The sequence below is a fragment of the Osmerus eperlanus genome, chromosome 5 (assembly GCF_963692335.1).
Source record: "Osmerus eperlanus chromosome 5, fOsmEpe2.1, whole genome shotgun sequence".
Classification (NCBI taxonomy): domain Eukaryota; kingdom Metazoa; phylum Chordata; class Actinopteri; order Osmeriformes; family Osmeridae; genus Osmerus; species Osmerus eperlanus.
Genome location: NC_085022.1, coordinates 4,495,011 through 4,512,106, shown reverse-complemented (window position 1 = coordinate 4,512,106; position 17,096 = coordinate 4,495,011). Strand labels below are relative to the sequence as shown.

Sequence of the window (17,096 nt, the reverse complement as noted above, 5' to 3'; positions counted from 1 at the left end):
CTCCTCATTCTAATTGTTTCTTGATGTTTCTTCCCATTGCCACTTATTTGCTTTTCACAATGTATGCTTCATGTTTTGGCTACCCACAATGTTTTGGGGCTATCTCGCTGTTTATGATCATTGACCTATGCGTTTTTTTGTAAAGCTCTCTCTTGGAAGTCGCTTTGGATAAAAGCGTCTGCTAGATGAATAAATGTAAATGTAATTGACAAATTAAGGCAGTGTTGAGTTTGTTTAGGTAGAGATTTGTGATAAGTTGCAGTCTGTGTCTCAACACTAAGATGTATGGCCTTTGGATATCTGTATTTTACTTATTACTAGAATTCAAAATACATGATTGTTGGAAAGTATTTCCAAAAGAAACTATTTTATACATGAAGGTATAAATATACAAAGGTACAATATTCCCAAAGCTTTTTACAAAAATTGTTTTAATAATAAATCTGCCAATTTATTGAAATGAATAAACAATCGTGAGCATATAGGCCATCTGTGAATTGGACAGTGAATAACAGTGAGGGGGTGAAGTGTATTATTAGTCTTGGGCAGCCAAACATTTTGGTCAAACAAGTGCAATGCTAAGCCAAGTGAAATGTGACCAAATGATCAGCACATTATATACAAATGTGTACTGCATCTTACCATCTGGCAAGTTGCTGTTGAATGCCAGGATATTTGTGTGTTGTGGTGTCATAACTAAGTTTGGTCTTTTACTCTTAAGTTGCAAAGTCATAACATACTGTTAACTTCAATCAAATGACATGTTTTCAATAGACAATACATGAACCGATCAACAAATTTAGACTTCCAGGTAATAGTAAAAAAAAAAAAAGAAAAGTTATTTACTTGCCCTCCTCCTGAACTTTCATTGTAGTATTGAAACTTGAACAGGTTACTAAAATAGCTTTCATAATGTTCAAATCTTCCTTGATTGGAGTCAAAGCCAAAGTACTTGGATACCCCTGGCCTGAGGTCAGGAATGTCCTTATTTTGCAGCCACCACTGACAGCTGGTCCCGGATGCGTCCAAGTCCATCTAGCATTGTGTCCAGAGTTTCCCTGCTCAACTCCACAGTCACTGAGGAGAGTGTGTCACCATCCCCAAGACTGTCCTCGATCTGTAATACCAACAAAACTGTTAGGCACACTAATATGTCCTTGCGATTAACTTTCTTTGTTTCGTAGAAGAACACAAACATTCAAAGACTGGGGTCTTGTTCATTTGGATACTTCTTACATAATTAGACATTTGGGGAGAAATTTGTATTTTAAACAGAATCCAAAATGTTTAAAGTAACTATTAATTAAAAAAAATTGGCATCATAAATTGAATTCAAAATATTGACACATTGGCTAACCTGACCTACAATCAGGCAAGTTGTCATGATCCATACAAAGCAGTAACAGTGTTGTAATGGTTTAATACTAGGTTGCTACTTCAGAACCTTGATGACTTTCAGTCGTTTATTAAAATAAATATTCCATACTGTCCCAGAATAATGATGGGCAGTCTGGTTGAAATAGGTTTGTAGTATCAGTTTGGAAGTATGACTGACATCACCCAACTGCATATCACAGACTTTAGGAGGTCCATGTATGCAAGAAATGTTTATTCATTGATGGCACTGTACTGTATGCGTCAGTGGGAAACATAATGGACAGATGGATTGTATTATCTGCATCCAGTACCTTCATATGCACCAAACAGGTGGGAACAGCCATACGACTCACAGAGTCAGAGGCTGTCTTCATGTCAACTCTCCAGTCGAGCTCTACAAGATGGGGTAGTGAGACTGAAAAAGAAAATCAACAAATGTACACAACATTTAGAGATACATTTAGAGAACAATAGAGAACACTGAATAAGCCCCATCATGACAATGCAGAGGGGCAAAAGAGAGGTCTGACTATAAAAAATAACAAAAAACAATAACAGGTATCTCGCTAATTTATGTACCTGGCTAGCGTAATCTAGTTGTGTTCCCTAAAGCAAACTACTTAGTTATGTTGCCACACCAAAACCACTACATTTTGACTACATGAGGGCACAGCCACTAGTCATGTATGCATGCCCTTTTGTTGTTTTTCTTCCATTTCAATATTATCATAAATGTTTTTTTCTACACATTTGTATATCTTTATACTTATAGCCCATGTATGTTGAGTTATCTAGTTTCTTTTATAAGATATTGATTGGATTAAGGACTGATAAGCTTCAGTGTTTTACAATAAAATGACCATTGACCAATTCTGTAATGATAGAATTGGTCAGGGGGTAGAATTTTTTTGCAAGGCACTATATGCATTTACATTTCACTTCTAACAAACCCTATAGTACTCAACTTTGGAACACATTTCCAATTCAAACCCTGATTGCAAGTATGTAGAAAAACATGCATTTTGCATTAGAACATTATAGATATAGTTAAACCAATAAAACTAACTTACTTTGATTAGAAAGAGCCTCATTTCTCCATGTGGGGCTGAAGAAAAATATGCAAACCATTTTAGTAAGCCACTTATTTTGAGAGGTAGATTCTGCAACGGGTCACTCCCAAAACAGGATGACACTTGTCAGAAAAAAGAAAAAGTGTACTCTTGAAACCCTAATCAAACTTATACAGTTGAAAGTTATTTTTACCATCTTTGTATTTGTATGATGAGTGCTTGAGGTGGAGTTGGCCAACAAACCTGAGTTCAAGTACAATCTTTGTGATGAGGTTCTTGAGGCTGGGGTGGAAAGACTCTGGGAACAGTGCAAGGACTTCCTCAGGTGAGGTCAGGTGGTGGAATAAGGTGTGGTGAGATAGAGTGTGAAGGGCAACGAGAAGCTGGAAACACAAAGAGAAATGTAGAGATATTCCAGTATCTTTCATTATTCAAAAATAAGTGCTACAGTTCTTGACACTCAAAACACGCCTTTCACTTACAACTATACTTGTTCAAAGACACTAGTCTTTGAACAAAGTATAGTGTCTTTGAACAAAGTATAGTTGTAAGTATAGCTTTAGAACAAAGTATAGTTGTAAGTACATGTAAGTATAGCTTTCAAAGGACAGGCGAGGTGAGCCATTCATATCGTCTGTCTGTATTTCATGGAGTGGGGATAATGTTAAGATACAATCATATCAACCTGGCCGCACACATTCGAATGAATAGCCTACACCGCTGTATTCTACAAAACATCAACGCCCACCTGTTTGGCCTCACTTGCAGATACGGAGAGAATTCCTGCCGTGTTTTCAGTGAGCAACATCGACTCAAGATATCCTGCAGAGAAACTGTCGGCACACAGCTGCCGCACTGTGTCCTTCGATGGAGCCTTTGTCATCAAAAGAACAAAACATACAATATAGTTTTAAGGCAGTAGAAACTCAAATAGGCCTACAGGGGTTAGTCTCAGACCTGCCTCGAATTATTTTAATTAGCCCTTTACGGTCCTGTCTTCAGACTAACGTTAGTTGTTGTTGTACAGTAGCTAGCTATATTTCTTAGATATTAGCTAGCTAGCAAGTATTATAACTATATTAATGTATGAACTGGTTTCACGAATTAATGCTTGAATTTTTAGTGATGTAGCTAGGTATTTAAAGTGGCAATATTGATATGAATACCTTCAGAAGAATTTGCATGGAGGAGAAATGTTCGTCCAAGAGAGCAGCCATGTTGACATATAGCTAAAACAGTCATGTGCTCTTACAAACCAAAATCCACGAAGGGCACGCCGGGAAATGATGTCTTCACCACGTTCTTTAAACCAAAAACATCATTTTACCCGTGCCCTCGCTTATGCCCGTTTACGGTGAGTTTTAATGGAGTCCCTAAACAAACGTTGACACAGACCCACACCAATATTCAATGTTAGGAATATTGATTATAGCACCCAAACCATTTGCATTTGACAAGCTCAAAAACAACTCGTGCGCATTGGACAAAACTGGCAAATAAAACGGCAGTAGCCACCTTGAAAATAGTTTAAACGAAATTGTTAATCCAATGTAATTAACTAAATTGAGAGTCCAAGAAAGAAATACTACATTTTGGTACCATAGTTTGGTACAGAAACATGTATTTTGCAGCCGGGTCAGAAAGGCAACTGCCATCTACTGGTCAATGTATTTGGCCTACGTTAATCTAAAAATAGTTTCGCTCAGTCAACTAATTTGCTCTCTTGTGGCAAATTCTTGTTTTAACTTTTTTCAGTTCTACCGCCAGACGACAGTTATTTGCTTTTGCGTATGTTACCTAAAGGTTTAGATCTATGTGGTCTAGGCTTTTGACGTAGGCTAGAAGGTCTTTGAATAGCCTGGTTAGTGGCTTTTATGGAAGTTTATTCAGAGGGCTTTGGGGTTCCAGTCAAAGATGTTGAATTGGTTAAACTAAACTCAGTTATTTTTCTTAGTGGCGTAGGTAAATGGGTCTATAAAATGTGGTCGTTGAGTGCATGACAAGCCAGGAGAAAGCAAAGGCCTATAGCTCCCTCAAATTCGAGCCCCGGAGTAAGGAGGACGATCGGCTAGCCTACTGACAAGCGACTGTAAACCATTAATGTATTATTATTGTATAGTGTTTGATATCGTTTGATTATGGAATCATTTTATCATTTCATTAAACTTTTATAATTACATTTGTCATTTTAACATTGGAACTTAAACTCCCTATCGGCCTTGTCCAGTCAGGTGCCGTGTCTATCACCTAATAAATATTCATTAGAACCGTACCAATCAGTGTCAAGGGGGAGAGACGATTGCTTCATGAGCACGAGCGATTCGTCAGCATCAATTTACTTGTCTTTTAGATGCAAGGTTGACGTTTACTGTCTGTAACTGACGGAAAACTTTAGACAAGTGACAAAGGAAACGATTGCAGACTCGTCCATAATTTCATGTAAATGTCAGAATATACAGTGTGTGCTGATGTCAGGCAAAGTTGGTAAAACATGATTCGGTAAAAAAAAAAAAAGCTCTATGAGCAATTTCTTAAGCAAATGACGAGCCAACCGTTGTAAGTGAGCTTGCACAAGGTAAGATATTTTAAAATATTTGTTGCGTTAATATTTGCGTTAACATTTTTATATCATTTTTTTTTTACCCCAGTAGGCGATTCCTCTTCCTATTCGAGATACTGCAGAAGTACTTCTGCAGTATCTCGAAGTATAATCGCGATAGTATTGCTGATCTCCATTTGTTTTGGACTTGCACGTCTGAACGTTCAGTTAAGCGAACTGTAATGGCATAACAATTTGTCAAATGTTTAAAAAGAAATATAGCATATACCACCTTCGTCTTGCAGGAGTGAGCATGCAATTATTTGGAAGACAGATCGGGTAATTACTTTGAAATGTGGATGAAAATGGGATGGTGCTGTCAGTGGGTCTGATGTTACAATGTGTTTTTTTATTATATTAACAAGAAGTAGCCTACGATTGAGAATTAGACGTTTAACAAACGTACACAAACTTCTCAAAAACATTAACAACAAATTATTTAATAACAAGTCAGATGTGGTCATGAGAAGGGAGCGCACATCTCTACGTCAGACGTTGCCTTCTGACTCCTCGTAGAAAGATCAGTAATACGCAGCAACCCTGTGTCAGTAATGGGATTAACCCCAGTTAGCAGTTCCCCATGATAGCAATCGCCGTCTAAAGGATTACCTGCATGCTTTCAGTCTTTGGAAGAGTATGATTTGTCTTGGGGAAATGTCCTTTCCTTTTTGGTCTATGCTAGAGATCAGGAGCTAAAGTCAGTTTTTGAACCTGGCCCTAGTTTAAGATACCGAGGTGGAGGATGGGCTAGTGTGTGCGCCACAAAGCCTTTTGCTCTAATTTCATTTAGGATCATAGCACATGGAAGCACCCGGGGAGGGTGCACACAAGCATCCTATTGTTTATTTTCATCTGGCTTGCCAAACTGAGATATCACTAAATACTTATTTAGGGTTGCCAAGCAACATTTGTTGTTGCCAGAATGAGGAGACATGAGGGGCAGGACAGAGGAAAGTCTTTCAGCTTTTCAATACATTTTGGAACATCTCTCTTTTATCCAAAGCGACATACAAATAGTGCATATAGGAAGTACAGCAGATAATCAAGGACTAAAAGAACAGAGTTCTAACAATATTTCAGTGTGTAATCATAAGAAATGGTCTGTATTTGTATACAGTGCATCAATAACATTATCTATCTACACAACTATAGGCAAGCCCAACTAGCATTTACACATATTCAACAAAGATATGTTACCTTTAACTTATGCTGCGATTGGTACAAATGTATGTTGTGTCTGGAAGGTTCGGCATTCCCTTGGTCCAAAATATGGTGTGCTGGAGATCAGGAAGGGGGTTGGGGTGCCATATCTGATACCCATATGTATGTGGGAAGTGTTAATGACATTGGTGGGTGGATGGGTCAGACTGAATCAGAGGTTTGGTGAGTCTGAACTATTTGCTTGACTGCACACATTTAGTCTCCAGTCTGTGCCTGATCAGTATACATGGGAATGACAGAATGTTCGGCACACACGTGACGTCTGAAACATTTGGTGGCATTTTTAACCTTCTCTTTCACCCCATTTCTGTGCCCCACCCACCCATCCACAGTCAACTTCAATTCTAAAAGTCACACGTACTTTGCTTGACTCAGTTTGACCTCTTCTCTTATCCTCTCCTTACAGCTTGCAGACACCTCATTATAATGTTATTTTGGGTCCTGGCTCATAAGCTTGCCATTTCAATCAAAAGTGTATGTAGTTATTACTGTCTCAGCATAGCATAGCTCGAACATCTCTCATGGTTTGAGCCAGGTTTTGGTCTGTCGTGGATAGCAATATGCTGTATATGTAATTTGGGTTGTAAACATGGTGAGACAGGAAGTTAGCGAACTACTGAAAGTAACTTCACTGTTTTCAGTATGACACAGATGCTTAAGTTGACACGGACACATTAGCCACACCTACATGCTTCTCACTCTACAGTTTCAGTCAACTCATTTGTTATCTTACTGTGGAGCGGTTTAACCACACAAACATTTTTTGTCAGTTCCACCGCCAGTTATTTGCTTTTGCTTGTTGTTTGCAAAAGTCTCATGTGAACAATCACAGCCGGAGGGAATTTTTCTTACTGACTTTTTTGGCGAAGATGAGTGTAGCTTCAGAAGTGCTGCTGTAAGACGTTCTGAGGATAGACAAAATATGTGAGTCCAGATAAGCAAGTGGTCATGTATTTTTATTTTATTTTTGTCAAGTTCAAATGTCATTCAACCACCAATTTTAAACCTTAAGAACATTTTACTCTATAATCTTTTTTAATATACTTAATTTCAGACTCCAGAACTTGTGCATAATGGGATCATTTCGGCGACCTCGCCCTCGTTTCATGAGCTCTCCTGTGCTGACAGACCTTGCCCGCTTCCATGCCAGCTCATCCGCCATGCAGCTTTCCAACGCGAGTGTCTGGAACAGGTGGGCAAGCCTCTTAATGTATGTGACTCGAAGACAGTTGTGAATCAATTTCCATAACATGTCTGTTCTTAACTTAACTCTGTCTTTGTGCTTCAACATGGATTAGGGCTGAGACGTTGTCTTTCACATGAGAAATGACAGAACATTCAATACATAGAAAGTTATAATGGCAAATTACTGCCAGGAAGTGCGTGAAGAATCAGAGCCATGGAATTTGTAATAACCTGTCCCTGGCTGGAGCGTGAAAGATCTTCTTTCTGATGCCTTTCCTCCTCTCTGATCACATCCACTAATGTCATTCTCTCATATTTACCTTGCTTTTGGACTTACTCTGTTGGGTCACTTAGTGTTGAGGTGGCAGTTTGATCAGGAAATGGAACCTAGACCTATTTTTCCAAACGGAAATGTCAGACGACCTCCCCTCCTTTTTTTGGGAGTGAATATGAACATTTGGCAGGATGTTTTGTAGGAAGTAGATGGGGCAGGGAGTGCTGTGGCTGCTCAGAGGTCACCTCCGCTGCAGTGTAGTAACACCTACTTTACTTGATTTACATTTACATTTATGCATTTATCAGCTTAATAACTTTATTAGGACAGCACAGAAACCATACAAAAAAATTACAAAAAAGTGAACATTTAGGTCAAGGCACTTTTTGTGTTCATTTACTTATTTTGGACCTTCTGTGCAAACATTTGACACAGGAAATGTTTTAGAATACAGGAAATGTGCTGTGAAATAAACATGTGTGGACTGACTGGAAGTACTGTAATTAACAACTGCAGTTACCTAGTTCAAGCTGAGACACATCATATTGTAACATCCTCGCAACATATAGAGGGGAGATCTCATTAGAAGATTTCTAACCACTGAGCTATCCGAATAGAGTAGTGTACGTGTAAGACAACACGTGTTTGCATAATTTTTCAGATAAATAAATAGTTTTTCAAATGCTGATTGAAAAATATCAGACGTTTAGCCTATTTTTATTTCACCTAGTTTTACTCATATTAATGTAAAACACAAGAGATACTCCAATTTGACTTTGGATGTTTGTGTACAATCCTCAACTTCACCTTCACCTGTACCTCTAATTGAACCTAATATCTTCCATTTTTCTTGGTCTTTCAGTGTCCAGACAGCTGTCATCAAGGTGTTTGAGGGAGGAGGGTTGCAGGCAAATGAGCTTTACACTCTCAATGAGAGCATCAGGTACTAATCAATATGTGGTGACATCACAGGTGTGGAGAACTGTGGACTGTCAGGGATGTTCTACTGTCTACTGCTGATACTATCTTCTTTCATCTGTTTATTATTTAATCATTTGTAAAGACTAGATTAACTTGAATTTAGTATAAACCTCTTGCTTCTTATGGCTTATATCACTGCAGAACACTTTAGCAAATCGTTTGTTCGAAAAAATTTGATTGGAGAATAATCTAACCCCTCCAGCTTTACTTTATCCTGACAGGTGGCTCCTCAAAACAGAGCTTGGCTCATTTATCACAGAATATTTCCAGGTATTTGTTTCAACTTTTCCTCTTGCATGATTGTGCACTGTATAGTCAACAAATTACCCCAGTCATCTGGTAATCTGCAATGCAGACATGGTGATATGAAGGACCAAAGTATACTGCGTACTACAACTGTACTTTTTCTCTTACCTGTAGTGCAATTATTCATCTAAATTGTTTTGGTGTAAGTTGAGTTTCGGAAATGTCTGCCACAGAGATGTATGCATAGATATGTTCACCATGATTCTGGCTTAATAAAAAAAAAAATGGGGTGCTAGATTGCCGATTATGGATTTGTTTAAAGCTAATCGGTCTTCAACAAAAATTATTCTATGAAAAAAACATTATTTTCAGCCAGGTTCAAGAAGAGCATTTTTCATTGGGAAACATTGTTTAGGATGTTTAAACTGGAGTTAATAGAATAAAATGACTGGAACGAGCTGGGATATAAATGAAACTCTTTCTGAGAGGAGACGTGTGTAAATGCTAGAGACCGGAAGAAGCGCTTCCAGAGTGTGTAGAAGAAGCCTGATGGAAACATTGTTAAGTAGAGAGACACACCCAGAGCTTGAAAGATGCATGTTATCCATGTTCGGAAATATGAAAGAGTGCTTGACTAATTGCTGTTTTGAAGTCTTACTGCTCACCTTGTGTATCAAGTTAACATGAACGCAAGATACTTTCTTTTATCATCCCCAAGTTAAAGGGGTCATTGAATGCAAAACTGAGTTTACCTTGTCATAGTTGAATAACAACAGTTCGGCGGGTAAAGTGGACATACAGTTAACCTCAGGGTCCATTGACACCTCTTTCCTATGCAAATTCCACAATTTGAAACTGCCGCTGTAAAACGGGCGGTTTCCAAAAAGCCACCGAGTTGAGGTCAACTCAACCTTATTTGGCTTTGTCACGCCCCAAAATGTACATACACATCCGACCGTATGCTCATCACAACCGTAAGCTGTAACTATGATTTTGTCGCTAACAGTTATTAGCAATGCTAACGTATCCTGTATCTAGCATAGGTAGAATGTGTGATGATTTAGTGATTTATTGGCAATGGGGCAAACAATATTTCATTTTCCTGACTGTGTTTCATTTGAATAAACCTGTGTTGTCATGTAAATCTACAATTCACGATGCATGTTTGGCTATGTTGCATCTTTGCTCTGCAGCTATCTAAATATTCATGAGCATACCATAATAGGGAGAAAACCTCTCGTTTCATTCTAGGGCTATTTCACAGGGCGCATAGAACAGCATCCGGGCCATTTTCAGCCCAACCAATGTTACATACCCTATTCGGAGACCTTAAGGAACAGTGTGAAATACCCTATAAAATCAGTATATGACCCCTTTAAAGAAAGTATCGTTTTACATTTATGTTGTCAGCCCAACCCCTCTTGGCATCTGAGACATATTTCATTTGCATACCAGATGCCTCATGTAGAATATATTAGTCATCTACTTCAACCGTTATGCCATGCTTTGAGGTGGTGCAAAGATCACATGCACAAATGTTATTTTAACATGCTTCTTTTTTCATATATTTTACTTTAGAATCAACTTTTGACAAAAGGCCTGTCACACATTAAGGAAAAAATATGCCTCTATGAGGGTGAGTAGTCATTGTGTAAAAATGCCTCTGTGAACCAAGATGAGTCTCTTTAGATGCAAATACTTTATTTATTTCTCATAATTAATTTTTATCTCAAATTTGAAAAAGATTCAAATCATAAAACAAAAAAAACTGAATTAGCTTTTGTCACTGTCACATTGCTTTCATTTAAGTCCTCTCAGATGTAAAAAATAAATAAATATAAATGATTCACCCTTCATTATATTCCCATCAAATATTAGCTGTTCTTATCTCCAGGTGACAGCCAACTCATCGTTCTGTCTGAGATGTGGGTGAGATTCTTCACTGAGATATTGCCTACACTCCAGGCTATATTTTACCCTGTTCAGGTACTACTTTCTTAACACACAGTACTGTTAAGAAATACATACAAACAGACAGACCCGGGTCTAGACAATGTAATCAAAAGGCTTTTTTATTTCTATTGTACAAGAACATTCTTGGAGAATTGGAGCCTGTTCTGCACATCATACACCATATGTCATATTCTGTCACAAACATGTTTTGCGCACTCAGAACTATACAGGTAACAACAAAGGAAAAACCTGAATAAAGGAGAGCAAAAGCATAACAAAGGCAGATGCTTCCATTCAGTTGTACTTCATTTGAATGCTAATTATGCATCAAACCTCCAGAAGAGTTCCAGAGACTGTCAAGGTGCACTGAAGATGTTATAGTGGATTGTGTCGGCGCAACCCTTTACTAAGACACTAGATGCTTTTTTTCCCTTTAATTTGTCAACCATCTGTATAGCCAAGACAGTTACCATGTGCAACAGACTGTTTAGTAGTTTAAACGAGACCGCACAAAGCGTTCAGAAATAACTTCTCTCTGGCTGGGAGTGCAGGGTCAGGAGCTGACCGTCAGGCAGATGGCCCTGTTAGGCTTCAGAGACCTGGTCCTCTTGAAGATCCACCTCCACGACTCACTGGCACACAGCACTACCACGTTGCCCCCTCCAGCCATCACTCAGATGCTGCTCATCCTACAGGTGGGAGAATCAAGATCCTCACCAGTGGGTTCTATGTTTGCTTGGAAACCGTACTGTCAGTCAGGAAAGATGAAACATTTCAAAACTGTTTAGATCATGTTGTTTTCGATAACATTTCAGACTGAATTTATTTGGAAGTGCCTTCCTTCATTGTCTTGTGTAATTGGAGCAACTTATCACACCATGTGTATGTGTGTCCATCCTCAAGGCAAGCGCATTCCTCCATTGTGCAATTATAGACTTATACTTTTTACTGTACATGGCCACTGACTGTGTGTGTTTGTGTGTGTTTATCCTTCCTCAGGGCATCCATGAATCAGGTAGTCCCAGTAAAGAGTATTACCAGTTAGAAAAACTGGTGGAGATTGTTATATGTCCTTACCTGGGGAACATTCTTCACGGTAGTAAAGGCATGTGCTTCCAAGGTAAGTTTACACATCACAGCCTGAGCCGGTGTCAGGCTTAAAGCTTGTGTTGTTTTATTTTTAGATAAAACATGCTGCAACAACTACATAGCTGTAGTTATTGGACTATATTAAGCAGGTTATGTAATTCTTAGACAAAGGTCAGAATATATACTGTAACTAATGTGTGTGTGTGGACCAAGCTTTTTTTATAACAAGAACTTTATGGTTGTAATTCAATGCTACGGGCATGTTAAATAAATGTCTTTACAATAAAGACGTGGCGATAAATGCATGTTAAAAAAGTTAAACAAAGAACACTGACATACTGTACTACACACGATTGTTGCTTCATTTATAGACATCATATTTACATCATATTTATTGGGTTCTAATCACATAGATGTGACCGTACGCTGCTGGGTCCCCTTACACAGATTCCATATGTGGTACGGGTCGAAAAGGTTAAGAGAGTAATGGGCCAGTGTACAGTACAGTACAGTACATACTATTAGGATAGATTCATAGCCATTTGACCTGGTTCAGAATGAGTGAAGAATGTGTTAATCCTATACTGCCTTCCAGGCACTTTAACAAAAAAAGTTAAAGTGGAACGACAAATCCACCACATCAAAAACAACTCTCAAGCTTGCAAATCCCTATTTATTAAATATCTGATCCCCCTGACCTGGTGTTACCCAGTACACTATAGAACCCACTGATCTACAGCTTGGTCATATTTATTATATTTACCTGCCACCATGCCTTCCTACTGCTCAATTTGTATAGTTTTTGAATATTTTTACATCACTGCAGTCAATGCTTGGCATTGTGCAAGGTGATCTTAGGCCATGGAAATCCATTTCATGAAGCTCCCTACAAATAGTTATTGTGCTGTCGTTACTTGAGCCATTTTAAAACTCGGTGGTGAGTATTGCAACCAGACAGATGATGTGTTAAACTCTTGAACACTGGGGTGTCCACATACTTTTGGCCATATTGTGTACATTCCCAGTAGTTTTCCATTGTGTATTGTTATTTATGATTTTCCTTTACAATTCAAAGCAGAATGTTGCAGCATGCAACTTGCATGTGCAGATAAACACAACATAAATAATCATAAGTGAATAATCATACTTATATTACTTATATACTGATGTGTACTGAACAGAAGTTACTTGTTTTATGTTGTTTATACTATATGTTTATTATCTGTCAATTTTATTTTTATCTTGCGTGAAGATGAATAGTTGGATCTTATCGCAATTATAATCTTGTATAGAGTCTTGACAGATATTCAAAACATTTGATTCCATTCTGTCCTCCATCACAGAATGCTGTGCAACGTACCCAAGGAAGGCAGCAAGCCGACCAGAGATCACCATAACCCACCACACCTCAGATTCGTTCACATTGGCTCCCCTGGTGGAGCATGAAGGGGAAGCCTACCTGGAGAAGGTGGGCGGAATACGACGCCACACGGTAGCTAACGCTCACTCGGACATCCAGCTGCTCTCAGCATCGGGCAGGATGCACTCTGGGATGGAGGAAGACCGCAGGGGCAGTGGGGGGAGCGAAATGGGAAACAACTGTGTCATGGGATGCAGACCGTTCTCCAGTGAGCCTGACATCCTGGAGGCACCATCGGGAGGGGTTCTCAAGCAGCCAAGATCATCTGAAATGATTTGCCCTCCCCCCAGCTAACAAAATGGGGCCTTTATACAAAAACCCTTAAGGAGAAATACCTCAGTGATGAAGAGAAAGGAATGGGATTTCAGGGGGGTTCTCTATGGTCAAAAGGTCATCTCTCTGTGCCGTTTCACCAAACACGCCATCCCTCGGTGGGCTACATCTAATAGGAGGGATGGAAGAGGAAGCAGGATCGTCTATCAGATGAGTCCATTATTGGGGAAAGGGGATCTTAAAGTTTACTTATTGAAATGAGGTGGGGGAATTTTGGAAATGCCTGAATGTATCCTGTCAATGTCTTAACAAACCCTACCTGAACATTGAGGAAGTATGTGTTGACTGTGCCACAGCAGACAAATCCTGTTCAGGGTTTGATCATTTATATGGTTTTAGAACTGGTCTCCAACAAGATTGTGTGTAATATTTTTGTACTAATAAAATACTTAACTATATACTTACATCCCTCAGTAGCCTGCATGCAGTGTTTTTGAAACCAATCATGCATCAAGACAATGATTTGTATTTATTTCCTACCAGGCATATATTGCAATGTACAGTTCCCTTAGATTGATATCTTGACAATTGAACTAAAACCCTTGTCGATGACCTTAAAGTTCACTTACAAATGGCAAGACCATGTTCTGTGCAGTATCCAACTCCAGATCTATTCAAGGTTTTCGGGCGTACTGTAGATAAGTAGCTTTGGCTGTAGTGCGTACGAGGATGATCTCTTTCTGGGAGAGCTTGTTACCTTAGCCTAAGGAATGCCGCCAGTGCTGTAATAAGCTTTCAGGATCAAGATGGTAAGTCTTGCTCACACCAACGAGGGGGGCAGGTGGTGTATATGAGGTTCATGATGATTTTCTAAAACAAATTATTTTATCCTTAAATGAAGAGTACATGTTTCATGTTTAAAAATGCATCATGTTCCAGATCAAAGAGCATACATTTGACTGATCAAGACTTCTGAAGCCACAGTAGAAACAAACGATTTTATGAAAAGGGGAGTATTTTGAACCAGGTTTGAGAATACATTTTTTTAGGAAGATCATTTTAAATATTTTGACGGGTTAAAAGAATAAAATAATTAATCAACCGGGAGCCCAACAAAGTAAATACAATACCACCAAAATTCATCATTTGCTTCAAACCGGGAGCAAGGGGTGAGGACTTGGTCCAAACTGAGTTGACTGGTTTCTCACATTTTGAGGTAGGCTAGTAGTGCCACCTGGTGGCAAAGGCAGTGAAGTGAATAAAAAACAGGTAAAATGCTTCAGCATATAAAGAGTAAAAAGCCAATTTAATAGGTGAGGCATATTGGAGTTTAGAATGTCACAAAAAATGCATGTTAAAAAAGAAGAAAAAGTTTATTAGCTTCTGTACACTTTTTTTTAGATGCCAGTAATTATATACAAGAAATTTACATTTAGAAAAATAGCTAAGCCCTTTCAAGTACTAGTAGCCATGGCTTATGACTTCTGAAAGCATCCATAGTTCATTCATCAGCATCTTCCTCACCGTCACTGGGCAACTGTCTGGATCTGAAAAAAGAAAACATCACAATGGGGAATGTGTGAAATCATTGATTCCAAATAGCAAACATATTATTATGATGATCTGTGTAACATTGTAAAATGTCTGAACACTAAAAATCAATTCTGCAGAATCGTTAGGAGTGAGAACACCCATAACTCGGTGTGTACACGAACATACTTCCTGGGTGCCTTTGATACTCCACTGCCTCCTGCCTCTTCATCCTCCATGACAGGAAGCTGGTTTTCCTTTTCAGGTTTCCTGCCTGGACCCCCAAAGAAATCCCCGATACCCTTCTGCCAAGTTGGGGTAGGCCGGGGACACACAGGATTTCCACCAGCATATTTTCCCTTAGCTGCAAAGCATTGATATAATATAAATTACTTGGTATAAACACACATATATACTTTTTGTAAAACAAAAAAGTCATGCAGTTATAAATCAGTAATAATAAAATGTGTTTGCTGTAGTGTAGTGTGCGATTGTGCATGGTCCGCCTCACAGAGATTCTGTTTAGTACAGCTGGGCAGTAGGGAGACCAACTTACAAGGGGTGCCTGCTTGAAAGCTGCTTGATGCATTGGCTGAGCTGGAAGCCCCCAATGATTTTCTGGGTGCAGATGCTGCAACGGCTGAAAAGTAGTACATTCCACAGTAAATTCATTTGCACAAAGTTTGAGCAGACTTATTTGGCAAAGAAAGCTGATTCTGAAAAGCAGTGACAAAAGGTGAAGAGAAGGACATTAGGTAGCTAAGCTAACAATCTTTCGGTTCTAGGTGCTTTGACTTCATAAATATTAGGCACAGCTGGAGGTATAAATGGCCCTCCCAACTTTAAGATTCATTCTTTAAGGATAGTACAAAACTATGTTCAGAAAAATAAAATTTAAAAAACTACTCAACAAGCACGCATTTTCTTTATTTTGTATCTACTTTAGCTAGTAGGCACTACTCGTCAAATGGAACTTCACGATCAAGATGTTCTCTTAAGAAAGAGCGAGAAAAGCATACTGGCTTGCCTGCTAATAGCTACAGGATGTAGAGCGTAATCTGGGGTCGTTTATCAGATCTACCATTAAATGGCATACTGATGGAAAACGGAATAAAACTCGCTAATCAAAGTGTGTGGAAAGTGTGTCCTCTTAAGGCGCCATGTCGTTGTAGTTGTCTTCCTTGGGCGGCGAAAACTGGCGCCAGTTTGAAAGGCAGATAAATCTAGCAAGCAAGCGATTCAAATTACGACAAACTGCTTAATCAAGATAGAGCATTCGATACATACTGCTACGATATAATGACTCATCAGGTTTCTGTATGCAACTAACGTGTAGGCCATTAGTGAGCGGGCTAGTTTGCTGCAACCAAATATTCAGCGCGTCGGCGCCATACCACTTACCTCAAACTCAACTGAATTTAAAATATAATTATTAGTGGAATATAAAATGCAATTTGATCATTGAAAAGAGCTGTAATAGTGCTAGCTTTTTAACTATAATGGAGCATCGATATGCCAACATAATGAAGAAAAATCTATTTCAGTGTTCCGACCGTGAAGGTCCGTGAAAGATTCGTCATAACGAGCTTGAACACAATGTAAATATTTCGAATTGTGAAACTAACGTCTGTTATACTTCAATTAGTAATTGAAAAAATACCTTTTCTGTATGTTCCTGGCACGCTGTCTGCCTTGGTTCGCACCATGTTTGTTAGATTTACTGTTAAAACAATGACAACAATCAGAAAACCTTCCCACACAGGACGTCTTCAATGAGACTTGCTTAGGTTCCCGCCTGGATTTAAGGCACGTCATGGGTAGGAGACGTCAACACGTCAAGAACGATTTTTTTTTGTGTTGGTGGGTTACTATTAAAAC

At 38.8% G+C, this 17,096-nt stretch overlaps 3 protein-coding genes across 5 annotated transcripts; 1 reads left to right on the top strand and 2 right to left on the bottom strand.

Moving 5' to 3' along the window:
• Window positions 1-411: 411 nt before the first annotated feature.
• Window positions 412-6,379, bottom strand: commd9 (COMM domain containing 9). Of its 2 annotated transcripts, none has more exons than XM_062461279.1 (6): window positions 6,244-6,379; window positions 3,196-3,321; window positions 2,691-2,830; window positions 2,448-2,482; window positions 1,689-1,792; window positions 412-1,117 (listed from the first exon to the last, which is right to left on the bottom strand). In XM_062461279.1, exons 2-6 carry the CDS (start codon window positions 3,253-3,255, stop codon window positions 986-988), a joined length of 471 nt encoding a protein of 156 aa, XP_062317263.1. In that variant the 5' UTR covers window positions 3,256-3,321; window positions 6,244-6,379; the 3' UTR covers window positions 412-985. The 2 variants fall into 2 exon arrangements, with proteins under 2 accessions (XP_062317263.1, XP_062317262.1); XM_062461278.1 differs by lacking the exon at window positions 6,244-6,379 and adding an exon at window positions 3,614-3,751.
• On the top strand, window positions 4,764-14,146 carry prr5l (proline rich 5 like). 2 transcript variants are annotated; one of them, XM_062461275.1, is made up of 9 exons: window positions 4,764-5,022; window positions 7,322-7,459; window positions 8,589-8,669; window positions 8,929-8,977; window positions 10,532-10,589; window positions 10,848-10,939; window positions 11,458-11,601; window positions 11,906-12,026; window positions 13,339-14,146. In XM_062461275.1, the coding sequence occupies exons 2-9, from the start codon at window positions 7,341-7,343 to the stop codon at window positions 13,707-13,709; spliced, it is 1,035 nt and encodes a 344-aa protein (XP_062317259.1). In that variant the 5' UTR covers window positions 4,764-5,022; window positions 7,322-7,340; the 3' UTR covers window positions 13,710-14,146. The 2 variants fall into 2 exon arrangements, with proteins under 2 accessions (XP_062317259.1, XP_062317261.1); XM_062461277.1 differs by lacking the exon at window positions 4,764-5,022 and adding an exon at window positions 6,119-7,191.
• An 831-nt stretch (window positions 14,147-14,977) lies between these two features.
• Window positions 14,978-17,030, bottom strand: pclaf (PCNA clamp associated factor). The gene is made up of 4 exons (XM_062462864.1): window positions 16,879-17,030; window positions 15,775-15,858; window positions 15,408-15,582; window positions 14,978-15,235 (listed from the first exon to the last, which is right to left on the bottom strand). Exons 1-4 carry the CDS (start codon window positions 16,922-16,924, stop codon window positions 15,190-15,192), a joined length of 351 nt encoding a protein of 116 aa, XP_062318848.1. The 5' UTR covers window positions 16,925-17,030; the 3' UTR covers window positions 14,978-15,189.
• Window positions 17,031-17,096: the final 66 nt, after the last annotated feature.